Source organism: Acipenser ruthenus, chromosome 21, assembly GCF_902713425.1.
Source record: "Acipenser ruthenus chromosome 21, fAciRut3.2 maternal haplotype, whole genome shotgun sequence".
Classification (NCBI taxonomy): domain Eukaryota; kingdom Metazoa; phylum Chordata; class Actinopteri; order Acipenseriformes; family Acipenseridae; genus Acipenser; species Acipenser ruthenus.
In genome coordinates, this window is record NC_081209.1 from 27,953,465 (window position 1) to 27,981,458 (window position 27,994).

The 27,994-nt window shown below is 46.4% G+C and overlaps 6 protein-coding genes across 10 annotated transcripts; 5 read left to right on the forward strand and 1 right to left on the reverse strand.

The window, feature by feature from the left end:
* Positions 1-402: 402 nt before the first annotated feature.
* On the forward strand, positions 403-8,991 carry LOC117429436 (protein unc-45 homolog A-like). Its single transcript, XM_058995414.1, has 20 exons — positions 403-616; positions 1,343-1,498; positions 1,726-1,762; positions 1,857-2,032; positions 2,236-2,325; positions 2,584-2,751; positions 2,852-3,020; positions 3,142-3,312; positions 3,569-3,740; positions 4,070-4,370; positions 4,507-4,601; positions 4,907-5,048; positions 5,445-5,585; positions 5,919-6,046; positions 6,291-6,357; positions 6,527-6,640; positions 6,806-6,921; positions 7,106-7,223; positions 7,497-7,652; positions 7,951-8,991. The coding sequence occupies exons 1-20, from the start codon at positions 593-595 to the stop codon at positions 8,212-8,214; spliced, it is 2,805 nt and encodes a 934-aa protein (XP_058851397.1). The 5' UTR covers positions 403-592; the 3' UTR covers positions 8,215-8,991.
* A 564-nt stretch (positions 8,992-9,555) lies between these two features.
* LOC117427781 (RCC1 domain-containing protein 1-like) lies at positions 9,556-13,081 on the forward strand. Of its 5 annotated transcripts, XM_034901552.2 has the most exons (8): positions 9,578-9,646; positions 10,191-10,398; positions 10,776-10,929; positions 11,269-11,390; positions 11,578-11,679; positions 11,969-12,136; positions 12,352-12,381; positions 12,475-13,081. In XM_034901552.2, the coding sequence occupies exons 2-8, from the start codon at positions 10,371-10,373 to the stop codon at positions 12,630-12,632; spliced, it is 762 nt and encodes a 253-aa protein (XP_034757443.2). In that variant the 5' UTR covers positions 9,578-9,646; positions 10,191-10,370; the 3' UTR covers positions 12,633-13,081. The 5 variants fall into 5 exon arrangements, with proteins under 5 accessions (XP_034757444.2, XP_034757446.2, XP_034757445.2 ...); XM_034901553.2 differs by having other exon boundaries at positions 9,556-10,398; positions 11,972-12,136; XM_034901551.2 differs by having other exon boundaries at positions 9,562-10,398.
* LOC117427783 (calcium and integrin-binding protein 1-like) lies at positions 13,035-17,139 on the reverse strand. The gene is made up of 7 exons (XM_058995416.1): positions 16,859-17,139; positions 15,764-15,798; positions 14,944-15,040; positions 14,574-14,727; positions 14,004-14,122; positions 13,741-13,829; positions 13,035-13,341 (listed from the first exon to the last, which is right to left on the reverse strand). The coding sequence occupies exons 1-7, from the start codon at positions 16,907-16,909 to the stop codon at positions 13,320-13,322; spliced, it is 567 nt and encodes a 188-aa protein (XP_058851399.1). The 5' UTR covers positions 16,910-17,139; the 3' UTR covers positions 13,035-13,319.
* A 380-nt stretch (positions 17,140-17,519) lies between these two features.
* On the forward strand, positions 17,520-19,180 carry LOC117429721 (GDP-D-glucose phosphorylase 1-like). The gene has a single exon (XM_034049538.3). It carries the CDS (start codon positions 17,631-17,633, stop codon positions 18,918-18,920), a length of 1,290 nt encoding a protein of 429 aa, XP_033905429.2. The 5' UTR covers positions 17,520-17,630; the 3' UTR covers positions 18,921-19,180.
* Positions 19,181-20,207: 1,027 nt separating this feature from the next.
* LOC117428342 (tubulin polyglutamylase ttll6-like) lies at positions 20,208-24,506 on the forward strand (the record flags this gene model as incomplete). The annotated part of the gene is made up of 11 exons (XM_034047223.3): positions 20,208-20,497; positions 20,791-20,831; positions 20,979-21,097; positions 21,310-21,440; positions 21,527-21,683; positions 21,763-21,906; positions 22,454-22,539; positions 22,693-22,918; positions 23,570-23,754; positions 24,087-24,275; positions 24,374-24,506. Coding segments are annotated over exons 1-11 (1,701 nt in total), but the record flags the coding sequence as incomplete, so codon positions are not given.
* LOC117428013 (uncharacterized) lies at positions 24,476-27,160 on the forward strand. Its single transcript, XM_034046517.3, has 5 exons — positions 24,476-24,548; positions 24,907-25,116; positions 25,308-25,611; positions 26,019-26,232; positions 26,526-27,160. Exons 1-5 carry the CDS (start codon positions 24,522-24,524, stop codon positions 26,641-26,643), a joined length of 873 nt encoding a protein of 290 aa, XP_033902408.3. The 5' UTR covers positions 24,476-24,521; the 3' UTR covers positions 26,644-27,160.
* The last annotated feature ends 834 nt before the right edge of the window (positions 27,161-27,994 follow it).

Consider the following 27,994-nt stretch of genomic DNA (forward strand, 5'->3'; position numbering starts at 1 on the left):
AAACTTGCAAAGCGATTCATTCCAGCCTCATGAACAGAGCTACACACTAATAGTGTAGTGCAGTGCTTCACAGGTTTCCAGGACTTTTAAAAGCAATCCATCAACACGATACTATGGGCTGCAGAAAACTGAGGAATAGTTTTGGTTGTATGAATAAAATTCAGTTTGACATTCATAACACCTACAGAAGCCTACAACCTAATGGAACAGTTTCATGCATCAAAATCTGGGTCTGCAAGCCGAGACTGACGCTTTCTAATGATTTATTTCTAAAATCAACACTTTTGCAGCTCTGCGTTATCTCGATGTTCTGCCAGCCTTGTTTCAAACCCGCGCTGCCTTGTTTGGTGATGGAACGCAAGAATGGGGCGGGGCTGTTCCTAAACGTCATCACGACGCTCCCTGGGAACAGGAAGACGGTGAAATACTACATCTGCCGAACACAGATACGGTGGGCGGTCAGAAACTGTTACCAACCTTTCAAGTTTTTACAGTGTTTAAATCATTTCAGATACAACGTGCGTGGATCCTGAGCACAGGACACTGAAAACAGAGCCGTTGAGATTCATTGGTAATTTAGCAGTCCGAGAGAATGAGTGAAAACGGCACCGAGAAGGTAAAACATGGTTTAATAATGATGACTTTACAATGCCGTGTTAACCGCTCAGGACAATAGCATAGAGAGAGAGATGTTCATAGTACGGTCGACATGTCAATGTGCACTGCCAGGTCAAACAGCAAGACGAGAGTGATCTATCTGTCTGTCTCTGTCTGCTTGTCTGCGCTCAGTTTAGTTTGTTATCATCCACTCCTTCTAGAACACCGAATTAAAAAAAAAAGTAGCTTGATGATGCACTTGATGATTTTTTGCTCGGCTCTGCTCAGCTTTGCTTGGGAAATTAGCCAAGCCTAGACACGGTTTTGAACCAGCCTGGCTTAACTTGGTGGATCTGGCTTTAATCAGAGGACAGACAGCAGCAGCACGTCATATTCCTTCTGGTGCTTTCTGAACCAAAACTCACTCCAAGTAACTTAACAAAAACATGATATCATTATATCCATATATACTTCTCTCTGGTCCCTGATTTCTTAAAATGTGTTAGTAATACATTTTAATTGATACTTTGTATGGTTGTAAAACACATTTTGAGCAAAAATACCTAAGTTTCACATAAATGAGAAATACAATAAATCAAACACTTTGGCCATGCTTGGGTTCCAGTGCAAACTTGGCACAATTGTTTGTTTTTTTTACTTCTGAATCACCCAGTCTCATTTCAGTATATTATATCTAATGTAAGCTCTTATGTGTTAACTGTGTGGTTTTATGCTTCCCCTCCAGGATCCAGCTGCTCTGAGAGAGGAGGGGAACTGTCTGTTCAAGGACGGGGATTTCCAGGGGGCGCTGTCCTGTTACACCAAGGCCCTCAAACTGAGCGACACCCAATCAGAATGTGCCGTCCTGCACCGCAATCGGGCTGCATGCTACCTCAAACTGGTCAGTGTGGAGTTGGGGCTTGGACTGGTCACGCTGTCAAAACCACAGACACACATTCCTGTACACTTAGTGGTGGTGTTCATGTGCTTTTCCATTCAGAATAGGGGCTCTTTACAAATGTCCAGATGCTCTGGATAACTGACACACATTGTTTTTCTTTCAAAGCGCTTTTAGAAAGGATTCGTAACCCTTACTGGTAGTTGAACATGTTTTCTTTCTCTTATTAGGAGGACTATTCCAAAGCGGAGTCCGACGCTAGCAAAGGTGAGCTGTGTTTCTTGTACTGTTCTGCGCTCCCCGTCCCCCCTCTGTGATCGTCTTGTTCTCCCCCAAACTCCCTCTCTCTCTGTCCGCCCAGCGCTGGACTCGGACCCTGGGGATGTGAAGGCTCGGTTTCGCCGCTCGCAGGCCTTGCAGAAGCTGGGCCGTCTGGACCAGGCCTTCAAAGACATCCAGAGGTGTGCACAGCTGGAGCCCAAGAACATGACCTTCCAGGAGAGCCTGCGGCAGCTGGGGGCGCAGATCCAGGACAAGGTGCAGGACTGATCATTCTACCATCAGCGCTGCCTCTCCATCGCTCCCTGCATTAATCATCTAAACAGCGCATATTTTAAATGCAAACATTGATAGTAGCCCCAAGTGTGAGATTGTTTGAAAAACAGGTTGGTATAGAAAATGCATTGTGGCTATGCCTCTCCGATGGGTCACTAGGTCTGCCCTCTTCCCTCTTCCTTCAGGTCCAGCAGCTGTCCTCCACAGACGCTCGTGTTCAGCAGATGTTCTCTCTGCTCCTGGACTCCTCAGCGCAGGAGTCTGACAGGCACAAGGTAAGAGGAGGGCTGTGCACATAGTTTTTTTGACAGACCTGTAAAATTACCATAAAATCAATGTGCTTTAATAGTCAGGGATGTATGTAGCAGGGGGCTTGAAATATTGTAGTGAATGAAAAGCAGCCTGTGACTGCACTGTGAGAGGTGTGAGCAAGGCAGTGGTGCTGCATTGCATTGATACAGTGGGGTAGCTGGTCTTTCATGCCCTCTCTAACTCCCCTCTCCTCTCCTCTCCTCTCCTCTCCTCTCCTGCAGGCGGCTCAGAATCTGGTGGTCCTGTCGCGGGAGGACGCGGGGGCGGAGCAGATATTCCGCAACGACGGGGTGCGGCTCTTGCAGAGACTGATGGATTCTGGGAAAGAGGAGATGATTCTGCCTGCACTGCGCACACTGGTGGGGCTTTGCAGCGGGCACCAGTCCAGGGTGAGTACTGCTGAGCCACCACACACACACACACACGCACACACACACACGATGCATCTTGCTTTGCCCTACCACCTCCTGTCTATCTCCCTCTGTGCAGTCCATGGCTATCGTGAATGAGCTGGGAATGGAGCGGCTGTGTGCAGTGATGGGGTCGGGGGGAGAGCAGGTCTCCCTGGCTGCCTGTCACCTCCTGCAGGTCATGTTCGAGGCTCTGATGGAGGGAATGAAGAAGGACGTGCGAGGCAAAGAGGAGGCCATGCTGCTTGGTATGTCCTGGCTGCCTGTAGCTTTCTGGAGCTGTGCTTGCTTGCCTAGACGTGCTAGATTTGTGTGCATTTCCCACATGCTGTATCTGTCTATCCTGACACCGACTCGCTCCTGCTCCAGAGCCGTCTCGGGAGCTGAGGTCAATGCTGTGTCACCTCCTGGACGTCCTCACGGCTCCCGCGGTGTCCGGGTCGGGTCGAGACAGCGCCATCAACCTGCTCGTCAAACACGTCCCGCGCAAATCCCAGCGAGATCCCGACAACTCGCTCACTCTGTGGGTCATCGACCAGGGTGAGTCTCCCAGTCTCCCTATAACAAGATCCCTGAGTAATGTTACACAGTGAGAAACAAACAGCTTGAGAGTGCTTAAGAGTCTTTACTTAGCTGTTTGTTATGGAAAATAACAGCTTTGAATTAGACAAGAATATACAGTAGTTTCTGACTGTATATCTGCCTGAAGAATAGCTGTGTAAAGCAGGGTCGGGAGGCCTTTGCCATGGCTGTTGTCTGACTCTCTCTCTCTCTCTCTCTCCCCCCTCCGCTCCAGGGCTAAAGACGGTTCTGGAGGTGGGGGGCACAGTCCCAGAGGCCACGCAGGGCCCACCCCTGACTGACAGCACACACATGAGCTGCTCGGTGCTGCTCAGCAAGCTGTACGATGACCTGAAGAGTGATGGCGAGAGGGAGAACTTCAGCAGCCTCTGCGAGGAATACGTCCGGTGAGGGAGAGGGTCTGTTGGGTTACACTGGAAACCCCTGAGCCGATTGACCGGGCTGCATATAAAGAGTGTCTAAGCTGTGTCACCGATTCTCAGTCAGTAACAGCGCCATACTTGGATTCGGTATTCCAAAGGGAAAATGGGAGTGGAAATGAAACACAATAAACTTGTGCTCCACTTGCTGCGTTCACAGTAAAACCTGGATGCTGCTTCAGTGGGAGTCTGCCTCCCAGCCTATAAAGACCTGTAGAAAAGGAGAGGTACACAACTGGGATATTCTAATACAGCAGTGAGTGAGTGCTGGGGGTGCTGGTATTGTGTCTCGACAGGTCTCACTTCGAGTCGTCAGGGCTGGTCGAGAAGCTGCGTGCGATCCAGACGGTGTCGGTTCTGCTGCAGGGACCCAGCGAGGTGGGGAACCAGGCCCTAGGTCTGTCCGGGATCATGGAGAGCATCATCTTGCTGTGTGGCTCCGACACAGAGATCCACCAGCAGGTGGCAGTGGAGGCGCTGATCCACGCAGCTGGCAAGGCCAAGAGGGCCTCCTTCATCACCGCCAACGGCGTGGCGCTGCTCAAAGACATCTACAAGAAGAGCAAGAGCGACAAGATCCGAGTGCGCGCCCTGGTGGTGAGGACTCAGCGTTTACTGCTGTATTGAAACACTAGGGTAGTGTCTGTCTGAGTTTGTGTCTGACAGTGTGTCTGAGGTATTGAAACACTAGGGTAGTGTCGGTCTGACAGTGTGTCTGTCTGCTGTCTCTCAGGGTCTGTGTAAGCTGGGCTCAGCGGGAGGGACAGATTTCAGCATGAAGCAGTTTGCTGAAGGATCCACTCTGAAACTGGCCAAGCAGTGCAGGAAGTGAGTCTCTCTCTTTATTACATTATTTCCACACTGGAGTACGGGGAATGGATTTTACTGTCACTGTGTGACTTCGCCCCCGTCAGTGTTTCCCAGTGACAGACGTCTTGTAGCACACACAGCATGGCTCATCCCTACATTCTACACACGCTGCGTCCCAAATCCAGAAGTGGAACAGCAAACATTCCGATAGGAACAAAACAACTGGAAAGGAAGGAGCTGATTGAAAGGATTGATGTGGGTAGTTTCTTGCTAGTTTAATAGTGTGTGAAGTAGGGATGATGACTGTGTCCCCCTCCTGCCAGGTGGCTGTGTAACGAGGCACTGCCCCCGAGCTCCCGGCGCTGGGCGATCGAGGGCCTGGCGTACCTCACCTTCGACGCGGATGTGAAGGAGGAGCTGGCAGAGGATGGACAGGCTCTGCAGGCCATGTTCCAGCTGGCCAAGGTACCTTCAGCTAGGGGCACTGCTGCAAACACAGAGCAGGGTTACCAGCGGGACCACAGATTCAATAATCAGTCTGCATTGCTTACCAGTGCACATGGGTTTTATTAGGCATAACACCAGGCTACAGAAGAGTCCATAAGGTCTGTATGCAACGGTTTCGTTTCAGTCCTATGGAATCTTGTGTCTACTGGCCTAGGGTGTTTGTTTAAGATGAAGTACACTGTAACAGATACTGCAGAATTACCCTGATGTGTTAAAAGCTGGCAGTGGCGTGGCCCAAAGTGCCCGGCGCGTGCAGCCCGGTCTCGCCCGCAGTGTAATGAACCCGTCACTCTGCTTGCTTTCCTGCCCAGTGGGAGAGGAGAGTGTAACCTTGCCCTGCTTCTCTCTCTGCAGTCGGAGGATAAGACAGTGCTGTTTGCTGTGGGCTCCACGCTGGTGAACTGCACCAACAGCTATGACTCGGAGAAGCCGGACCCGCAGATGGTGGAGCTGGCCAAGTATGCCAAGCAGCACGTCCCTGAAGAGCACCCCAAGGTAGGGCGGGCAGGCGGGCAGGGGCACCACAAACAGGGAGCTCCCAGTATCAAACCCCATGTATTAATGTTAATGTCTGAACAACCTTTGCTGTGGCAGTATGGGCTTTTCCTGCTCGAAGATTTCAGTTCATTTTAGTAATGTTTTTCTTTCAGGGTTTTTAAGTCTGTTTTCCTTCTTTATTCATGTCGGTATTGTTTGTTGCAGTTAGACAACGGCAGGCAGTTTTCATCACCGTTTGTCTTTGTAAGCCCAGGATTCTACCAAAAAGTACGTCAAAATGTCATGTGAGATACCGGACACTTGAGGGCTGTTTGTTTTGTTTGTGGCCAGGACGCGAAGCCCTTCGTGGAGAAGCGGCTGTCGAAGCTGCTGGAGGCGGGCGTGGTCTCGGCTCTGGTGTGCATGGTGAAGCAGGAGAGCCCAGCGCTCACTGACGCCTGCAAGGAGTGCATCGCCAGGTGAGGGAGAGGGAGACGGGCATGGGGGGACTGAGAGATACCTGGGGGCAGAACATTCCACTTCATTCTGGAACAAAGCAAGTAATGCAATAGCACCTGTTGAAGTTGTCTGCAGGACCCATGGTGGGGATCCTGGAATCCTGCTGCATGTTATTGGGGGCTTCCACCTGGATAGGTTAGTTATTCTGCAGTGCAAAGCGACCCAGTGATTTACATGTAAGCATGTTCTTCTCCTGTGTTTCAGGGTGTTCCTGGCGGTTGTGGAGAAGCCTGAGGACAGGGGGACAGTGGTGGCACAGGGGGGCGGGAAGGTGAGGTTCCAGCTGCTTTCGTACATTCTGTCTAGCAAAAAAAAAAGCTATGAAGAAATCTCAGCTAGCTTACAGTCAGATAGCAGCTGGCTTACAGTCAGATAGCAGCTAGCGCACAGTTAACACTGCAGGGAGTTGCTCTGAAGGAGAGTTGTTTGCTGCTTGCCAGGCCCTGATCCCGCTCGCCACCGAGGGCACGGACGCGGGGAAGACAAAGGCGGCGCAGACCCTAGCAAAGATTACTATCACGTCCAACCCAGAGATCGCCTTCCCCGGGGAGAGGGTGAGTGCTGGCTGCCTGGCTGTCATTAATTACATTGTTTCTTCTCTCTTTGTGTGAGTGTTGACTGCTGTGTCTTTACTAAGTGGTGTGTGTTTGTATAGTGATTGCTGTCTGTGTACTGACTGCTGTGTGTGGATTTATTGCCTGCTGCCTGGTTGTCTGCAGATCTACGAGGTGGTGCGGCCGCTGGTCAGCCTGCTGGGACTCGATTGCACGGCCCTGCAGAACTTTGAGGCGCTCATGGCACTCACCAACCTGGCGGGCATCAGCGAGAGACTCCGGTCAGTCTGCACAACATATAACAACTTCCTGCTCCCCAGCCCTTTCACCCTGCACCCCAACACTCCCTGCTCCCCAGCCCTTTCACCCTGTACCCCAACATGCATACACATTCTCTTGAGTTTTTCAGCAGGATGCCCAAGTGTTTATTCCTCTAACAGCGCTGCTTGTTCCCACTCTCTGCAGGCAGAAGATAATGAAGGAGGGGGCGGTGTCGAAGATCGAGGGCTACATGTTTGAGGATCACGAGATGATTCGAGTGGCTGCCACTGAGTGCATGTGCAACCTGGTCCTGAGTCCAGACGTAAGAGGGGGGACAGTCCTGGGCTTTCAATATGGAGTTCTAGACTTGGTCTTGTGGTTCAGAGGGCAGGGGTACTAGCTGAAGACAGCTCAACCATCCACAGCATGCGTTTCTTTCCCTGGTATACTGACACCCCTGTCTTGTAAACTATGTGAAGTTTAAATGTATTCTCTTGAGGGGACTCTCTTGTGCAGGTGTTTTGTCCCCAAGGTTTCTAAGCTTTCTGCTGGCTGTGTGACGGAGAGTTTCTGATTTGCTGCTTGTCTTCATTAGGTGCAGGAGAGGTTTGTGGCCGAGGACAACGACCGGCTGAAGTTGCTTGTGCTGTACAGCGGGGAGGATGACGAGAGACTGCGGAAGGCAGCGGCTGGGACCCTGGCCATGCTGACATCGGTGCAGCCCTCCCTCTGCGCGCGCATCCCTCGCACTGTAAGCCATGGGGTGGGGGGGTTGACAGGGAGGGGTCTCCTCCCAGCTTGAGTTACCAAACGTGATACTAAACAGAGTGTGACAGTAAGCCAGGTAGTATTAAGAGGTTTGATAATAAACGCAGTGTGACAGTAAGCCAGGTGGTATTAAGAGGTTTGATAATAAACGCAGTGTGACAGTAAACCAGGTGGTATTAAGCAGTTTGATAATAAACGCAGTGTGACAGTAAGCAGTTTGTCTGCTCATTCTCAATGACACAGTTCCAGTTGTAATTGAGCCCAGGCCGGTTTCCTTGCAGACGTCCCACTGGCTGGAGATCCTGCAGGCCCTGCTGCTGAGCGAGAGCAGGGAGCTACAGCACCGTGCCGCAGTCATCGCTATGAATCTCATGCAGGCGGAGCGCGGGCTGGCTGAGAAGCTCATCGAGAGTGAGGTGCTCGAGATCCTGTCCATCATGACCAAGGGGGGCGCCGCTGAGCACAACCCAGCCTGCCGAGCCGCCAAGCAGTGCCTGGACATCGCCCTGGAGTACGGGCTCATCAAACCCAACCCTGCAGAATGAGCGAGAATCACTGACACACCGCACCTTCAGATGGGTACAAGGAACAAGCAAAAAGAGTATCGACCAGGGCCTCCCTCTAGCAGGATGCCTGTCCAGCACTGTAGTTTGAAACATGCCACTGTGACACTTCCATGAAGTTTATGAATCTAACCACAGACTGCAGAAGGGGGAGTATTGTTGTTCTATAGGCTGCAGGGATTGGACCAAAGATTGTGTTGTCTTTAAAGTTTAGGGCAGTGACAAGAAGCAGCTGTAAATATGTTTGAAGACCTGATTTTTATAATTCCTTCACTCCTACCATTCAGGTTTTTCTAGTTGTTAATTGAGTTCTTGTGTTTAATTTGAATTAATCTTTGTATGTGTTTTTTAATGAGATTTAGCATGCCGCCAAGTCACCTCTTAATGCTGCCAAGTACACAGTGTGCAAGCAAGAAAATAGTCACAAATTGACAGAGAAAGAAAAGAATTTATAAAATGTAGCAATTTTGTTTCCAAAATTCAGAGCGGATCAATTGTCAGAATCGTCAATCTAAATTGATGCAACTTAATTTCCAGAAGATTTCTTCTTTTGTCTCGCATCCAGATTCTAGAATGCAGCAACCAACATTCTCCACATTTGTAAACATTAACCAAACTTTGTTATACATTCCATCTATGAATACCTGTTTGATTAGATCTACCCACAATGCTTTAATAATCACATGGCATGTATTTTATTTTATTTTTTTTAATTCACACACAATTCTGTGCAATAAATAATGTTCACACGGAAAGTGAGCCTTTGTTTTCTTTGCTGGTCTGTATTTCACTAGGTCTGTATATAAGTGTGTGTGTGTGTGTGTGTGTATACATACTACAGTGTGTATTAGTTATACTGGTCAATTACTCACTTGTTTTTTTAAAGGAAAAAACTCAACAGAAAAAATGCTGCTGCTGCTGTTCTAACTATCCAGCACTGCACTGAATACAGCACACCTGGTTTATTCTACAGCATAATCATTTGCAGTAATATCGTTAACACTAAAACATGAAAGTACCGTCGCCCGAGCATTTACAATTAAACTAAAACATCTCAGTGAGTCCTTGTAAAATACATTCAAGTAGTTGACTGATTATAATAAACTGGCTGTGTGGCCACTGGCATCCTAACACACGATTTCTGCGTGTAGTGCTGGGGGTGAGTAACGCCAACATTCACATGAACGCCCTGACAGGCTAATCTGGTAGCTAATCATTATGTTTTGCATTATGAAGCTGAAATTGGAATCCTGTATTCTCAATGCTAAATATTAAGTTATGCATCCGAAACGTGCAATTCGGTTTGCTGAATGGGAAGTACTGTTTCGGCTTCCGTAATTGTAGTTTCCTATCTACCGTGCTAACTGAACATGCGCCGAATGCAGACGCCGTGTTTTTGTAGATGCAGGCAAAGGTAAGGGAAGGCAGAGAAATTGATAGGAGATGAATCTTGAAAAGTCCCTGTAACGTGACGTTTCTAATGTCGTGGTTCGGTTTTGGGTTCAACGGGTTTGGGCAGATAATACCCCGAGCCAGAGCCAGTGCTGGAGTAAAGGTGCTGTTTCCGGAAAGACTCGAGTGTTGCGACTGTGATGTCGGGCAGACTCGGGTCACTCGGACCGAGAAAGATGAACGATTACCTGGAGAACACTGCTGCACTGAGATCCGGGCGACGTGGAGCAGACGCGCAGTCGTGCACCGGCAGACAGTTACAAAGTTCGAACAATCTTATAGCAAAACGTGTCAATGCGCCTGCCTAGCTATTGAATAGACCGCTATTTAAGGGTATGATGAATCCTTTTGACAACGGTACGTGTTGCACTGTTGCTGCACTGTATGTGGTCACCAGATGCAACATTTCTGCTTCAGAGAATAGATGCCACGGGGAAGAACGCTGCTTTATTCAGAAGGTGGTAGCTTGTGCGGTGTATCAGACATTTGTTTTGCATTTTATTCAGGTGATGTCTGCATCTCAGGGTTTGTGACTAGTCCGTCCAATCAGAATGCCTGCACCCACGTTCCAGCCACCAAGGGCTGCCAGGATGCCCTGATTGGAGAGCGGTACCTGACTGCGTCCTTCACTGACAAAATAGAATGCTGGGATATTGGAGGACTAGGCAGTCAGCCTGTCTGTGAGGATGGAGCTAACCAAAACTGATACAGCAGGTAGTGCATTGTAAATACTGAGAATGGACATATATTAATAAGAAAGAAAGAAGGCTTATTTCTGGTATTTTTTCTTCATATCATTTCCTTCTCAAGTTCAGATGGAAATACTTCCGTCGCACAGCATCTGAAGACACTCTGGGTTTTCAAATCATGAGCTTTTGAGTCACACCTGAGCTTATTTAAACAAACAGTAGAGACGTCAAGCGCAGGTAAAACCTGGAGTGGCTCAGACAGCTATGCAGAGTGAAATCATTTTACAAGAGCTATCAAGAACACCATTCACTGTGACTCCATATCCAATGTGGGTTTAATACTTTTGAAATGAGGTATTCATCCACCCAGCTGGCCGTTGTCTTTCTCGTTTCCTCCCTCAGCACTGCCCCTGGCTCCCGGGGGGTATGCCTTTCCGAAGACACCCTTCTATCGGGCCCTCGCTCCACAGATCTGCGCCCGGAAGCTGGCCCTGGGTACGGAGCACGCTGTCCTGCTGAGTGCCGATGGGACAGTGTACACCTGGGGCTCGGGGAGGTAAAAACTGCCCTGTACTACAACCCTGGGGGGCTTTTACAACAGCAGGAAGCTTTATAAGGGGGAGCTGCTGAGCCAGGACAGCCAGCCCCTAGTACACTGTCACATCTAGAAACAAGACTCCAGTTCCACAGCAGTTTGAGCCATTTGCAATTTAGATTGTTTTATCTAACTAAGCTCAGGTTCAGTTAATTCAGCTCTTAGTAAAACATATAATGGCTTAAATTGCTATTCAGTGGGAGTCTTATTTCCATTTCTGTTGTTTTGGTTAAAAAGCATGACCGACATTTCCCTAACCTCCCCGTGCCCCCTAACCTTACTGCTCTGTGCTCTCTCCAGCCATGGTCAGCTGGGTCACGGCAGTGTGGAGAGCCAGCCAGAGCCCCTGGCAGTGGAGGGGCTCAGAGGGCTGCCCATGGGGGATGTGGCAGCTGGGGGCTGGCATTCCGTCTGCATCAGCGGTAAGAACTGGAGACTAAGAGCACTGTGAAACCAAGAGGCAGGGTAACAAGAAATGGGGAGGGGTTCAACTTATAAACAGGGATTTCATCCAGATTTGTTTCCAGCTGTGTCACATCCCTGCCTTTCCCATTGGTTTATTCGGTGCCCCTTTGTGTTTGTTTTTCTCCCTGGTTTCCTGTGCTGCAGCGGGGGGAGACCTGTATGTGTGGGGCTGGAATGAGGCTGGTCAGCTGGGGCTGCCCTCACGGTGCCTGAGAGCACAGGCGGAGCACGGCAGCGCTGGAGAAGGTAGGGTTTCATCATCCTCTTTGACATTGGGGATTTCAAACAAAAAACAGAGCCCGAATGAAAATTAAACAAACACAGGGTGAATGCAATTTCATTGGCTTTTAAGAAATATGGCAGTTTGACATAAAACTATAACATTTATATTTTGAGTGTTAAATCGGGGCCAGATCCACAATGCATTTAGTCCCATGCAAAGTCGCTAGTTGTGTAATTTTCTGTTACAGAACCAGCAACAAACACAAAGAATAATTGAAGTACTTATTTTAATATATGTATGTTTTAAACACAGCAGGATGCGCCGTGGTACCTACAAGACAGGAAGCAGCTGTGACACAGGAAGGGGAGGGCTCAGAGGTGTTCATTTCAATCCAGGCTTTTCCTGCCCTGCTGGACTTGCCCGAGGAGTCAGAGATGAAGAAGATGAGCTGTGGGACACGGCATACCGCAGCCGACACGTGTAAGTACTGCACATGTCTGGATACAGTGATAGCACGCAGACTGCACTCTGTGCTGACAATCCACTTTTCACCGAGTTGCCTGGTAGCTGTCTTGCATGGCTGGGGGTTCTCCTACCGCTCCTGAGATGCACACAATTAAAACGTTTTCTCTTGTTTTACCAACATCCTATTTGCCATTAAATAAATAATGTTACAGCATTAAATTTGGTTTTAGGTGCTGGGGATCTTTACACGTGGGGCTGGGGTGAGTGCCACTCTCTTAAAACATGCTTATGTATGTATGTATGTATGTTACCCTGGGGAGGGTAAAGATGTAATTTGCCCTCTTGTGTTTCAGGTGATTATGGGCAGTTGGGACACGGCACCCCCCGGAGCTCAGACCAGCCACTGCATGTGGAGTATTTTACAAAAGAAGGTCTCTGTGTTCTTGATGTGGTGTGTGGTTCCTGGAACACTTTTGTATTGGCCTCAGAGCGAGCCGCCTCATTTGAATAATCCCCAGTGTCTTTTTGTATCTTAGTCCTCCAGTCACACCTCTCTGTTATGGGATAGGATCTGTACTGTTAACCCGACACAGATTTAAAAGGCTTCAGTAAAACATCTGGATGTGTACCAAGTACACTTTGAAAAGAAGTGAAAATAGATATTTTTTACTGCAACTTGTAATAGTACAGAGTACACCCGAGATGCAGAGTTTTCTTTTCCTGCATAATAAATCTTGAAGTACAGTTGCATCAATATGGTTTTCCCATGCTGAATTCCAAACACACTGGACAGCATAAAGACCAACCACAAGTCATCTGTGCAATCAATGACAGGAGCATTTTTCTATTACTAACAGAAACAACTCATCCCTTCTTTGTGTACTCATGCAGTTATGCAATAACAGACAAAGCATTTAAGGAAGTAAGTAACTTTTATTTATTAAAAGAGTTATGTTTTTATTTCTATTGTATAAAAATGCTTCTTCAGTCAGTATAACTACATTTAACTAAAAAAATATCAAACATTTTCATCAGAATGTATTCTAATTTAAGGCACAATCAAGGTCAAACTGCATCAGGTTAAAACAAAACAAAAGTTTTAAAAGGGTTAAAAATTCCAGTATAAAATTCTTGATTCCGGTGGGAGGTAGCTTGTCCGAGCTGGGCTTGTGTCTGCTTCTGGTCCTGGCCCCACAGCTTACAGCACAATCTTAAAAGAACTGCAAGGAAGAGAGACATCTCAGACAGTGTCTAGTTTACCATGCAATCCCTTTCTTTACAATATAGCTCGGCTCCTGTGGGCAATATGTACTTTGCCACTGTATCCCTAATACAAAGTAGTCTAGACTAAAACTTGCTCCAAGCCCAAACTACAATGGCACTTTAACAAATACAGCATCCTTTCCAGAAGTATTTATAAACTCAACTGTGTATTTAGGTTGGCGCAGTACATTGGCAGGGTCTGTGGTCTTTTACTCAGTCTGCACGATCTTCTGCCAGCAATGGATATTTAATACAGTTGGCACCTGTACAGATTCAGTGCTCAGCAAGACAGTGCATCAACCCACGGTCTGCACTCCTCATTTTAATACCCAGGACAGCACTCTCTCTCACCCTACCTGACGAAATCAGGGGACCTGGAAATGACATGCTGGAACTCTGAGAGGTTCACTGTTCCATCTTTGTCGATGTCTGACTCTTCAAGAATCTGCAATCCAATAAAACAGTTATCAGCAACGTCTCATCCAGCATTTCAGACACAGAGTTTTCATAATGATGCTGCAAGCACCAGAATCCCCCATCACTATTGTCTAAGTAAACGTCACTCTGAATGCACTCCAATATAAAATGCTCCTATTCAGAGTGCTGCGGAGAGGCTTACATTGTGGATGAGCTGGCTCATCTCCTCTGGGGTGAGCCTGGTCTCAGGGGTGTCTCCAGTGAGGCAGTTCACCAGGTGCTCCAGGTCTGTGCGGTCCAGGGTTCCATCATCATCGAAATCTACACAACGCAAGCAACACCATGGGTGTGTTAATTAACAGAGAGGCTCAGAGCAAGAATCCCTCTGCTCACTCAGATCACTGATGAAATCAGCTCTGAGCTGCTCAGGAGTAGCGGGACTCAGCATGGATATGGACAAAACCAAGCCTGCACTTACAGTGCAGGACTACTGACCTGTGCATTGCTCCTCAATGATCACCAAAACTCTCCATCGCACATGAATGCATACAGCTGAATCCCTCTATTATCCCCCAATGGGACTATAAATATTAACAGGTAGCTGGCCCAAATAAAAGAGTTTACATCCAGTCTGAAAAGACAGTCAGCACTAAATGATTCCTGAAGTGCTCCCACCCCAGATAAACGCTGCAGTGAGAACCAGGCAAAAGTTGACAGCTGTATTTGAGCAGTGCTGAAGCCCCTGCCCAGGCTGTCTGTCAAGGCCTCGTACCGAAGATGCGGAAGGCGTAGTGTGATTTGATCTCTGGGGTGGCGGAGTCGCTGAAGGCACTGAGCAGGTCCAGGAAGTCCTCGAACGACAGGCTGTCGTCCTTCTCCTCCGAGGTGGAGAACACGTGACAGATCCTTTGCCGGAATGGGTTCGACTGGAAAGTGAGAGGAAAGAAATAAATAGCCAAATACAATTCTTTGCACCCAACAAATATCCCTTTAGAAACTATAGATACAAAAGGCTTATAGTTTTCTGACATCAACTAATTTACATCAACACTGAAGTCCTGTTTGTAAGGGCTTATCAAACTAGGTATTAAAATGTATTTTGTATTGCACTGTGGATAAAATATTCCTGATCTGTCCTGTACCTTCAGCTCTGGCAGGGTCAACACCTTCTCCTGCGGGACCCTGGTGGTCAACGAGTCCTGGTTTTTGGATAGCAGCTCACTGAATCTCCGGTGGGCACTGAAACATCATGATCCAAAAAATAATCATTTCTAGCTGCAGTTGAATCCATGCGACAAGACCCTTGTTTAACTTCCTGTCAGTCTTGATTCATCTACTTAGTCCAGTTAACGGCAGCACACAGGGCAGAGGAAATCAATGCCTGTTCTTACTCTAAATCACCTGGAAACCACCCTGTGTTCATTTTGATGGCTTGCCAGGGAAATCAAACAGAAGGAATTCAACAGAATTTTTGAATAATGTCAGCAGAAACTGTTGGATATCCAGTGGACACAAGCAGGGTTGGGATCAATTCCTGTTTTTAATTTCTTTGTAAAATCAATTCCCAATTCCAATAAATCCTTGATCAAAATTGCAATTAGCAGTGTTCTGTTAAAACAACTCCTCACAGCAAATGAAAGCAGTTGAAGAATCACAATTATTATTGGAATTGGAATTGAAAAACAGGACTGGATCCCAACCCTGGACACAAGCACTACAAGTTACAAGGCGTTCACTTCACTTCTCCCATCCACTGAAACACCAATAACTATGAGCAAGACAAAGTGCAAGGAGGAGAAAGCTGCTCATCAAGTAATAATCACAAGTCACAGCACAAGACCACACTGCAGCTTCTCTCCTCAGGTACTTTGAACCCTGACAGAGAATTGGAAACTGATGGACTGAAATGGAAAATGCGCTCTCAGCAAGACAAACAACTATGTTTTAAAAGCAAATACTTACAGAAGAATCTCTTGCTTGGTTAAAAATGTCAGTTCCTGAAATAGTAAATGTGGACAGTTAACGCAGTATAAGAGATCTCGCATACTTTGATCAACACTGCGAATCGCGCAGAAGTGAACTGGTTCACTTCAAAGGGTCAAAGGTTCACAATGAAGTTCAACTTTGGTAGCAATATGCACTTTTGTATGAGAGATGACTGACATTGTAAACCAATACCATAACGAGATGTGACAGAACTCTCTGGCTAGTATACCACACTGGAGTAAAACGATATGTCACAGCGGGGGAAATAAGGCTCCCATTACATAGCACTGATCCACTCCTGGGGTTGCTATGAGTTTAATAAGACACACCTATACACTTAGCTTATCAAGCTCTTATTAAAACCTGGAATGGGTCAAACTGATATGCAATAGGATTCTTATTTCCATCCGTGTGTCAACCATTGTCATGCATTGTACTGCTAAAGAATGTATTTTACACTCGGGTCTCCATGAGGAAATGTATTAAAAACTAAAATAACACAACAGTACTTGGGCAAGGAAGTCGACGTGCCGCGTTAGTTAATACTATCACCTCGACCGACTGAAGAATGACGTTTTACAATGGTTTGAATAGAATGATCTCAAGACAATAGTATAATACATATACCGGTACTTTGTATCACAATTAACAAAACATCCACAACTTGTCCAAATATACTGCGCACTCACTCTCTCTAACTTCCCTCCATTCGCTCAGTTTAAGCATAATAAACAAACACACTTATTACGACTACATGACAACGTGTAACGTTAAATTAATCAACCCCTACAGTTTAATTTCGACTTGGTTCATCTGGTTAAGCATAATAAACAAACACACTTATTACGACTACATGACAACGTGTAATGTTAAATTAATCAACCCCTACAGTTTAATTTCGACTTGGTTCATCTGGTTAAGCATAATAAACAAACACACTTATTACGACTACATGACAACGTGTAACGTTAAATTAATCAACCCCTACAGTTTAATTTCGACTTGGTTCATCTGGTCATAAACAACATGCAACTCTCTCTCTCTCTCTCGATTTACAGATGGTATATTTACCTGGTATTCTGAAAGTAACTCCTTTGATATCTGACTGGCCGAGGCCCCCATCCTTAATGTAATAAAACAAATACAACGGTTTATATAAAACGACGCACGCCAACTCAAGTTTCTGTATGTTTGTAACTTTCTAAGCTTCCTCTTCCTGCCGCGACGTCACAGTCACCATGGTGATTATATTTGCATAGTACTCAGGTTCTGTCCAAAGATCATCTATGTACTTAAAAGAAAAGAAAACAATGTCAACTGCGGTGAAATAATAACAGCGACGTGAACTGACCAAACTTGCTTCCTGGTGTCATATTACTCGTTACAAAGTAAAGAGCAGTACTCAACAGAACAATTGCGACACGCCCAGTTTCTATAACTACAACTGAATTATCACAACTAAAAGAAACTTTTTTTTCATTCAAAAACGATTACAGACAAAAGTAAGAAATAGATAACACAGGTATATATATATATATATATATATATATATATATATATATATATATATATATATATATATATATATATATATATATATATATATATAAGCGTGTGTGGGTTGATTGACAGTAGATGACAAATATAGTCCTAATACAGTATTTGGACTTCTTTTTTTTTTTTAAAGACACACAGGTTTATGTAGAATTCACTTATTTGTCGTTATTTGTATCCAGGTACTAATGTGGTTTGCTAAAATGTGCACCGAGTGTGTGTCTAGTTACTGCAAGCAGGATGCAGGGTCCAGACACACACCCAACATCATCCGCACACGTCATGCAAGATGTCTGCGCACTGTGCAAATGCTTGCTCGGCTACCGGGGTCGAGAACATTGAAACTGGAACCACGGTTCGGGAACAAACCGAACCCCATGTCTGTAACTCTCCGACACACGAGTTTGTGTACTCCGATAGAGATTTCATCCGGAGCGGGGTTCTGTGGCTGGATAAACGCCGAGTCGGTTTGAACAGCGATTGTGCAGCTGGTTGTCAGCCGCTGTCTCGGTTCGATCTGACACTTCGGTTGGGATGGTTGGAGAAGGAGCAGCTCGGGTTTTTCCGGTACCATCTCGGGGATTTGCAAACTAAGATTCTGCCCGGCCCGCACGGGTTCGTGGCCCAGTTAAATATTCAGCGAGGAAAGGAGAGACGAAAACCACAAGAAATACAAAGTATTAGACAAAGCTTTAACCCGAACCAGTTCAACTTTAATAAAATCGAACCGGGGGAAATTCTGTTTGAAATCAGGAAGGAAAATAAGCACGAGCCCAGCACAGAACCACAATTCAGTACAGTCAGCAACGGTCAGAGTGTCTCAGGTACTGACGCAGCTCAGATAGATCCGAATGGTCCTGCTTATTTAGATGGTGGGGTTACTCACACTAAAACGCTGGTTGTAATTAATGTGAGCCCATTGGAGTTTGGGCACTGTTTGATTATCCCCGAACCATCCCTGTGCCTTCCTCAGGTTCTAACCCGGGACGTGGTCCGAATCGGGATCGAGTCCGTTCTGCTGAGTTCCCATCCGGGTTTCCGAGTGGGTTTTAATAGCCTGGGTGCATTTGCGTCTGTGAACCATTTACATCTTCATGGCTACTATCTGGACCACATGCTTCGCATCGAGTCTGCCCGAACCGAACCTCTCTGTCCAGGGCAAGCATTTCACCTCCTCTCAGATACCCCCGCCGGCTTCCTATTTTACACCGAGGGCGAGTGCTTGGGTGCACTGATCCACAACATCTGCAAAGTCACCGACTGTTTAGTGGAAAAGAACATTGCACACAACCTGTTCGTGACTCGAGGCCGCCCACCCGGTGCCTCACTTCATTCCGGGACGTCCCGGCCAGGGATCCGCGTCATTATCTGGCCCCGGCTCTCCTGCTTTGGGGCCAAAGAGGAAACCGCGTTTAACGTGGCCCTGTGTGAGCTTGCTGGTCATTTGCCGTTCAAGAACCGACAAGATTTCGATACGATCACCGAGGCTGAAGTGACAGAAATCGTCCAGAAATACCTCCTCCCTGAAAAGGAGTTTTCTATGCTGCAGTCACAACTGATGCACCTTCTACACGAGTAAACGCTGAACACTGAGAACCTATACTGTAATGTGGTTGTAATGTTAAAAAAATCATTATCAGTCTGTCAACTAAATATGCTACAAACTTGTACAACCCCAAATGCTTTTTTTTTTTTTTTTAATTATAAAGGTATACAACACCGTTTTTTTTTTCTTGTTTCATATACATTTTGGTCAAATGGGTTCTGTAAATATTATAATTCTGTTTATATTACCACACTGAAGAATGAGTATGTGTAAGTAAAGTTAATATTGTGGAACCTTCAGTCTCCGTCTCTTTTTTAATTTAATGGAACTGTATGACATGAAGTTAACAAATATCGTATCCATAGTTTTTAGAATCTGACTAGACGTGGTAGGATCCACCAATCAGCAGCGCCCGTTTTTGTCTCCACGGCAACGGCGTTTTGTTGTGCTGATACCTGCGTGGAGAGGTGAGTCGGGGGATCTCAAGGGTGCGTGGAAATTACAATTCGAGAAATGGTTTGGAGACGTAGGATTGGATATGCCTTGGTGTTAGAGGTCGTGTCGATTCTGCCTCTCGGGAAGGTCATTGATAAAATAAACCGCACGAGTAAAATGAAACTTCCACCATAATAATGCACAACAAATACCAAGGAATAATAATACAACTCATATTACCGCTTACAGGCCTGTCACAGCAATCACTGCTAACTTTTTAAAGCATACATTTCTTTATTTGAAGTCTGACATTTATTTGAATGTTTATTAAAATCTAATGTCTACACTGTACACTTAAAGCCACTATAATCATGTCTGTGTAGTCTTTATATTCATTTCAATTATCACGATTATATTTACCCTGCGTAGTATGTGGTATATATTTACAGAAGTATTTTACAATGCAAGGTATAGATAAGAGAAATACCACCTGCTTACACCGTGAGCAACATGCGGTATTGTATTTAACACGTGATCTAACTCTTAATACAAATAAGAACACATCAGCTCTTTATAGTGATCAAATATACGCTCAAGTCACATCATCTTCGTTAACGTGCACGTATATATGTACTTTACCTCTTGCACACTTGTGTTTTAAGGCCACTTTTGGGACTGCAGATGGACTGCTATAGAGTGATATTGTCCTCCCCTTTAAATCATTTTTGTTGGCCTGTTTGGTTTTTTTTGTGTTACACCACAGTGACAGCTGGTGGTTACACAGTGTAAGGTCCGTTCTGTTGGGGTTGCCTTGGTGTTTTCTGTTGCAGATCCAGAGGTTCTGTGTTCACTGGCGGGTAATGCAATGCTTTCCTGTCTGGCAGGATGAATTTGGATTCTGGAGGAGGAAGTGGAGAGGAGGAGGAGGAGGAGGGTGAAGAGGAAGAAGACTCCCACAGCGAGGAGTTTCAGACAGGAAATGCATGTGGCAGGGAACAGAGGCAGTGCAGGGTTGCAGAAGTGGGAGAGAGCTCTTATGAAGGAGAGAGGGAAGGAGAAAACGCCACAGTGAGGAGAAAGCTGAGGAGCAGGGAAAGAGCAACACAGAAAACTGGAAGAGAAATCCAGGGTGCGAACGACGAGGCACAGAGGAAAAAGAAAAAGAAGAAACGAAAGTATAACCATCACTCTGTGCTCGTATTGTATTTTACTGTGTGTTTCCATTTTTGCATATTTGCAGAAAGTCATGAGAGAATCAAAGATATGATTAGTGGAAAAAAACAGTTTTGATGAAAAAACAAGTTATATATCAATAGATCCATACAGAACAATATACACCATCTTTATTAAAACTATCTTTGGAGTTTTATTTTGATGTAAATGAAATGTTCGGTTTCTTTATTGTTTTGTAAAATACTGGCCAGTTCGTAGGGGGAAGCACAATCTACATTTTTTTTTTCTTTTCTAGATGGATAGGCATAAACCTGACGAACTGCAAGTATGAGAGCGGTAAGCGGTCTTCCTGTCTGTGGGAGTTTCCTATTTGTTTTCATTTCCTCTGTGGTAGCATGACCTGTGTTAAGCACTTCAGTATAATAACACCACAGATGTGTAATGTGTGCGTGTGTGTGTGTGTGTGTGTGTGTGTTTCACCAGTGCGGCGAGCGACCCGGGTCCTAGGCCTGAGGGAGGTCGGTGACGATGAGGATTGGACGGTCTACTGGACAGATTACTCTGTCTCCATGGAGCGGGTCATAGAAATGAAGAGGTACCAGGTGCGAGAGAGAGGACTGGAATTATCTCCACTACTCACAACAATCATTTGATTGATACGTCCTGCAGCTAGTGTGAACTGGGTACAGCTGTTGAACTGACACTACATTTGAAAGCATTTTAAAAGATGGGGGGGGGGGCATCCAGCTGTGAAGCAACCAGCTCTGTGTAATTCAAGCCTGTCTGTTAAGTATCATTGTTTCTCCTGTTGTAGAGAATCAACCATTTCCCGGGGATGAGTGAGATTTGCCGAAAGGACCTGCTGGCCAGGAATATGAACCGGATGCTGAAGCTTTTCCGTAAAGACTATAACATCTTCCCGCAGACCTGGTGCCTGCCCGCAGAGTAAGGCGCGTGTCACATTTCCTGCAGCTCTGTCTGTCTGCTGTATGCTGGGTGGATCGTGTAGGAAATCCTCTTGTGTTTTGCAGTTATGTCGAATTCCAAGCCTACCAGCGAAGCAGGAAGAACAAGACGTTCATCTGCAAGCCGGACAGCGGCTGCCAGGGCAAAGGCATCTTCATCACCCGCAAGCCCCAGGACATCCGGCCTGGAGAGCACCTCATCTGTCAGCAGTACATCTCCAAGGTAACCGGCTGTCTGTCCACAGGGTGCAGGGGGACTACAGTGAGTTTTGTGACCTCCCTTCTTTTGTTTCTCATCACAGCCCTTCATCGTTGACGGCTTCAAGTTGGACCTGCGGCTGTACGTGCTGGTGACCTCGTGTGACCCCCTGCGTGTGTTCCTGTACCAGGAGGGGCTGGTTCGCTTCGCTACATCCAGGTACAGCCAGCCCAACAGCAGCAACCTGGTAACGTGTCTCCGCCTTTGCACTGCATTACAGGAGGGGGCGGGGTGGGAGGAGCAGTACGTATGCCGTGTAGAGAATGTAGATATGACTTTCCTAAAACATTTAGCTACCAAATGTGTGCGATGCACAATCCCATCAGAAATAGCAATGTTGTAAAGGAGGGGGTTTAGCTATAGGGCTATATATATATATATAAAAACATTCTTGCTAGTAAACAAAATGAATTCTGGAAACAGTATATATTCTTTTGTTTGTGCACATACCTGACAGTAAAGACTACACATGGTTACATCAGATTGTCTTTGAAAGTGTGGGTGGTCAGAATAACACTCAACAATAATATTGACCAACTGTAATGCCCTATTTAATTTACCCTACTCCAGATGCTGTGTGTGAGTTTGTTTCCCTTGTGTCACATCCATGAACCATGGGCCAGTGTTACCGTGCACACAGATCCTAAACGGAACATGAATCACCCCTAAAATAGGGATAACATGAGAGTGGTAGAGTCTTGTTAGTCTAACAGCTCCTGTCCCTGTGCCTGCAGAATGATGTGTGCATGCACCTGACTAACTACGCCATCAACAAGCACAATGCCAACTTCATCCAGGACGAGGAGACCGGCAGCAAGAGGTCAGTGAAGATCCACTCACCGCTTACTCCCTGATGGCTGCACAGCGATCTGTACTTTCAGCAGCTTTTACAGTCTGGTCATTCTGCTTTGTGTTCCTGATTGTCAATGAAACCCCGACTTGAAGCCTGTTCCTCCCTTCCCCTCCAATGCAGGAAGCTGTCGACATTTAAGATGTGGCTGGAGGAGAGCGGCTATGATGTGGAGAAGCTGTGGGGGGAGCTGGAGGACGTGGTAATCAAGACCCTGATCTCTGCTCACCCCACCCTCAAACACAACTACCACACCGGCTTCCCCAACCAGCTGGGGCCCAGCGCCTGCTTTGAGATCCTGGGTTTCGACATCCTGCTGGACTTCAAGCTCAAGCCCTGGCTGCTCGAGGTATGCTGGGAGTGGGGAGTGAATGGGGGGGCCTCTAGGACTGCCACCTCCAAGGTGCAAAACACAGGGACATCGCAACGGAAGGGCAAGTGTTTAAACTCTCCAGAAATCATATAATCATCCAACAGGTAGCATTGATAATACTACTGTTAGAGAATTGACACCCAGTTAATATTGTGCGTCTGTTGCAGTAATATTATTGAGCTCAACTTACCAAAATGGCATTACGGTGTTGATGTAGTAATCTACGTGAATGTGGAAGCATAACGTTAAAAACGGGATAAGATTAAATACCAGGATCTTTTAGTGTCCCGGGAAGGCATATTGAAATCCCGGGACACCTTCCTCAAAACCAGGATGGTCCAGGGAAAACAGGGACAGCTGGCAACCCCAGGTGTTTCAATCGCTTTCAGGTGCAACAGCAGAAGTGTAAGAAGTGTGAGACACTGAGTCTCACTCCCAGTGTGATGAACAGTTCTGCGCTTCTCACTGTGTTCACATTGTTTGGGTAGGGTATGTGACAATTCCCCAGTCTTTTACCTCTTGTTATTCCTGCAGGAAAGTCGGGTGTGGTAATCTGCAGGAATTAATTGAGGCTGTTCCTTGTAAGAAGCATGAGTTGACTATCTCCGCCTCTCTTGATCCTGGCAGGTGAATCACTCCCCCAGCTTCACCACAGACTCTCAGCTGGACCAGGATGTGAAGGAGGCTCTTCTCATCGACACTCTCACCCTGCTCAACCTGGGTGCCAGTGACCGCCAGAGGATCCTGGAGGAGGACAGGCGAATGGTTAAAGAGCGGCTGCTACAGAGACAGAGACCGGCCCGCGAGTCACGGTACGAGGGGGGGGCGCTGCTGACCTGAGAGTGAATTGCCAGTGGTGCCAATGGCAACATGAGCTTACCTTTTAGATTTGCTAATGGAGGTATTATGTTATAATTAGGCAACACCCAACCAACCAGGTTTTCTGCTTATGGCTTAAAGTATTTAAATGATTGAAAAATCACTGGAATTACTGGAAAGTTCAGCTCACGCATCCGAACTTAACATGAACTGTGTACGCTGCTGCTCCCTCACTGTCCACGGGATGGTGCTGTTGTTTAAGATGCAGGTCCTCCCCACAATCTGTGTGTCTGGTAACAACTTGCTCTTCCCCCGCTCTCCACAGGAGGGAGCTGTTCCTCAGCACTCAGGCCTCCTGGCTGGCTCAGGCAGAGAAGCACGAGGAAGAGCACTGCGGGGGATTCCACAAGATCTTTCCCCGGGAGGATTCCAAGAAATACGCCGAGTTCTTTAAGCAGAGCTGCACCCTCTTCCAGGAAACGGTGTCTTCCAAAGCCAGGGAGGAGTGCGCCAGGTAGTTCGTCTTCATAACTCAACCACAGTATGTTAAACTTGGTGAAACACCAGTGTCTGTTTCAATGCCTGTCTGTGTGCTGTGGTCTTGTGTCCCAGGAAACAGCTGGAGGAGCTGCGTCTGAAGCAGGAGCTGGAGGGCCCAGGCAGGGGAGGGGGCAGGGCGAAGCACAGGGGGCTGCAGGGGGAGTCCGCGGGGGAGAGAGCTCTGCTCTGCCACCACACCACCATCCCAGTGCATAGGAGCATGGTGCGCTACACAAGAAGGACTTGGGTGAGGGCTCACACACACACACTGAACCCTTCAGGCACTATTCATCTTGCTGCTGTGCTTGGTTCCAGTGGTTTAGTGGTCTATTGGCACTTCAGAGCTAGGGCTCGAATTATTTTGTAGCATTACTGGAAAAAAGGTAAACCTTAATTTGCTTAAATAGTAGTTTTGTGGCTATTGTGTGCTTGTCAGGACCCCCTTGAAATGAGCTGTATCTCTCAATCCTGATTAAATCAATACATTTGAACTCTTGTATTCTAGCCCCTCCCTGTTTGTGAATGTTATGGCATGTTTCCATGAGTAGTCTCCGATAGGCCAGCATGGTTCTCGCTCTTGTGTCTCCCCCTGGTGGCTGGTGCAGTGTGGTTCCTGGCAGCCGGTGGATATTGTACCGGAGGAGGAAGCTGAGAGACTGCGTGGTTTGGAGCTGCGGGAGAACCTGGTGCGGGGGATGGGGGTAGCAGAGCTGCTCTACTTCCTTCTGGGGAACAGAGTCCAGGGGCAGGACAAACACCCCTGGCTGGCGACTGCTCTCCAGCAATACCATCACCAATGCATTGACAAAGACAAGGTAGCTGCAGTAAGGTTGTCTGCTACTACTAGTTTTGTTATAGAACAGGTTAATTGGTCTTTCCACGAATGTGATGCAAACTGCCCTTTGCTATAAAGACTTTGCTCAGACTTAATCACTTTCTTTGCTAAAGTGCTCAGCTTACTCCAAATGAACTGTAACCCTTTCTCCCTCTGTCCCTCTCTCTCCAGGAGTCCCCGCAGTGTTCAGGATTCTCTTCTCTCTTCAGAGTGCGAGCCCTCAGCCCCCTCTCCAGGAGCCCCGCCCACACCCATGTCCAGCTCCACCCCCTGGCCAATATACCTCGCTCCCGCCTCGACACATCCAGACAAGGCCCCCTCATGCTGTGTGCCCTGGGCAGGCCTGGCCGGCAGGGAGTGCGGAGACCCATCCCCTGGACCAAAGGGAGGGACCCGAGCCTCCTGCGCATAGGCTTGAGAGGAGTGGGACTCCCTATGCAACTGGAGAAAGCCAGCCGAAACGAGAGCCAGCGGGGTGAGAGATCTGAGCCCAGTCCTGAGGCACAGAGGTTATGGATGCAGGTTATGTGTGAATAATCAAGTATCAGGGCCTGGTTACCGAGTGACTATTTACACACAACCAGCACTAGTAAACACAGGAGTGTGCTTCAGCTGCTCAAGTGTAAGCATTCCCAAGGTTACCAGGTGAAACTGCTTGGTTATTTCATTTATACATCGCTTTGGGTATTAAATAGTTGAGGGTATCCGATTGGCTGAAAAGACCTTGAGTGTATGAAACATAATCCACACTAGTGGGTGCACCAGTGCTTTAATCAGTTCCTATTAGGGGTTACCAGTGTGAGGGACCCAGTTTCAGTATGATGAAAATAAAAGCAGAAGATATAGCTGCTGTGCCTTTATGCTCCATTGTCTTCTCCCTAGCTGGCTCTGTTGGAAAGGGGCTCAATCACAGCCCTCCCAGTTTCTCCAGTTCCCAGGCCAATTTCTCTGGTGCCTTGCCCAGATTCCCTGGCTTCTGCTGTAATGGCGTCTATGGTCCTGCAGGGGGCAGCCTCGCTGCCATGAAGCCGGGCCCTCGCTTCAAGATCTTCCAGCGCTCTGCCAGTCTGGGATCACTACAGCCTGAGCTGGCAAGGTAGGGGCACCTGTGTCTGTCTGTCTGTATGTCTGTCTGTCTGTCCAAATCTACAATGTATGCCTATATTTATCTATCGTACTGTTTTGTTGAGAAAGTTTATCAAATACATGTACAGAAAATCTCACTCAATATACAGTGCTGTGAATGAGGTTTACATTCCAAATAAAAGATATTCTATAATATCTTACAGATAATAATGAGACTTAATATGAAGCAGGAAAATCGTCAGTATTCTCTATCAAGTGAAATCAAAGCTGCAGCCTCATTGGTTGATGTGTGTGTTTCACCAGGGCCACTTTCGGTGTGTGTCCAAACCCCATTGAGGCTCAGCTAAGCAGGGAGCAGGGTGGCTGGTTCAGGATGAAGCCCCAGCAGGAGAGAGGGAGCAGCTGTGGAAGAGGCTGCTGAAGACAGCCAGCTCTCCTTTAGAGCACTTTCTGTAAAGCTATGAAGAGTATTATTACCACACATTTGTTTTTTAAGTGATGTTAAAATAAAGACTATTTATAAAGCGTTATAGTAATGATGTTATTACAGTTGCATTGTAATAGCAGGCTTACTGATTTTGACGTGCTGCTTTTGATATTAACCATTACATAAAATCTGCTTCGATTAGTAAGAGAGAGTTGTTGACTATATTGACTATACTGACCAGACTCTGCTCACATCACAGTAGGATACACCACGCTGCCTCAAATCCACGCTGCCTCAAATCAGTCTTGATTAAGCACCACGGAGAGTGCACTGCCTCTGCTTTTTTGTTGACAGTATTTTTCTTAACCGCCAATATAATCAAACGAAATTCTCCCTCTTAAGAGAGATGAAATAACTTATTTTTCCACAAACTGATTTTCTTTTTAGTTTATACCACTATTGTTGTTTTGCATTCAGAAATATTTCAAATATTTTTCCACAACAAATGACAATAAATATTTCTGCTTCAAGAGTTTTGCTTGTTTTACTGTAGTTTGCATACTTTAAAATTTCTTACAGTGAAGTCTGACTGTTTGCTATCCCATATGACATCCAAAAAGGTCATTTCAGCTCAGCAGAGACTTATGGGTCAAACCATATTAATATTAATGACAATAAATATCAATTAACACACAGATCTGACATGAATATTCAGCTGTTGTAATATACTTCATATGATGAGTGATGTAAGAGCCCTTCCCAAGGAGACAGCCAATCGAGTTTCTACCTGACTGGGCGGGGCAGTTAAATATCACTCATCACACCAGCATTGCATTGAATTCCTTCATATGAACAGAAGATGTCATTGTGATGGCGTAAGACCTCCCGGTTTAAATAGTGGTGTGAGTGTAAGTTTGGCAGGGATGGGGTTAAACCCATCCCTGCTAACAATCACAGGTGCGGCCATTCCTTAATTAGGTAATTGGGTGCTAATTGGGTAATGGCCAGTAAAAGCCTTTGGTTGGAGCATTTTTAACTGGCATCTCTCTGTTATTTTAATTTTCTCTTCAACTGTACTGTTCTGATAACTTCTAATTTTGTTAACCGTAAACTTTGAGTCTAAATGCAATGTATCAAATTCCATAAATACAGCCTGTGTTCACACAACTGACTGCTCAAACAAAGCTTAGATACCGTCAAATAAACATTTTTGAAAAAGAAATCTAAATAAAGCTAAGGTTGCAGGACCTGTACATCTGCTCAAATTTCAGAGGAAATGTATCTTGAAATTCACTAAAAATGCATTGAATTGCTCTCTGCAGCACATGTAAACTCAGGAAACACT

Bases quoted from the DNA above. Each gene is read 5' to 3' on its own strand.
- LOC117429436 (XM_058995414.1), top strand. From the start codon at position 593: ATGAGTGAAAACGGCACCGAGAAG. The intron at 6,047-6,290 runs GTGAGGGAGAGG...CCTGTGTTTCAG, and splicing joins TGCAAGGAGTGCATCGCCAG to GGTGTTCCTGGCGGTTGTGG. The intron at 7,653-7,950 runs GTAAGCCATGGG...GTTTCCTTGCAG, and splicing joins GCGCGCGCATCCCTCGCACT to ACGTCCCACTGGCTGGAGAT.
- LOC117427781 (XM_034901551.2), top strand. From the start codon at position 10,371: ATGGAGCTAACCAAAACTGATACAGCAG. The intron at 10,399-10,775 runs GTAGTGCATTGT...TTCCTCCCTCAG, and splicing joins AACCAAAACTGATACAGCAG to CACTGCCCCTGGCTCCCGGG. The intron at 10,930-11,268 runs GTAAAAACTGCC...TGCTCTCTCCAG, and splicing joins TACACCTGGGGCTCGGGGAG to CCATGGTCAGCTGGGTCACG.
- LOC117427783 (XM_058995416.1), bottom strand. From the start codon at position 16,909: ATGGGGGCCTCGGCCAGTCAGATATCAAAGGAGTTACTTTCAGAATAC. The intron at 14,728-14,943 runs GTACAGGACAGA...CTCACTTTCCAG, and splicing joins TGACCCTGCCAGAGCTGAAG to TCGAACCCATTCCGGCAAAG. The intron at 13,830-14,003 runs GTAAGCCTCTCC...ATTGGATTGCAG, and splicing joins TGAGCCAGCTCATCCACAAT to ATTCTTGAAGAGTCAGACAT.
- LOC117429721 (XM_034049538.3), top strand. From the start codon at position 17,631: ATGTCTGCGCACTGTGCAAATGCTTGCTCGGCTACCGGGGTCGAGAAC.
- LOC117428013 (XM_034046517.3), top strand. From the start codon at position 24,522: ATGGTGCGCTACACAAGAAGGACTTGG. The intron at 25,117-25,307 runs GTAGCTGCAGTA...CTCTCTCTCCAG, and splicing joins AATGCATTGACAAAGACAAG to GAGTCCCCGCAGTGTTCAGG. The intron at 26,233-26,525 runs GTAGGGGCACCT...GTGTTTCACCAG, and splicing joins CTACAGCCTGAGCTGGCAAG to GGCCACTTTCGGTGTGTGTC.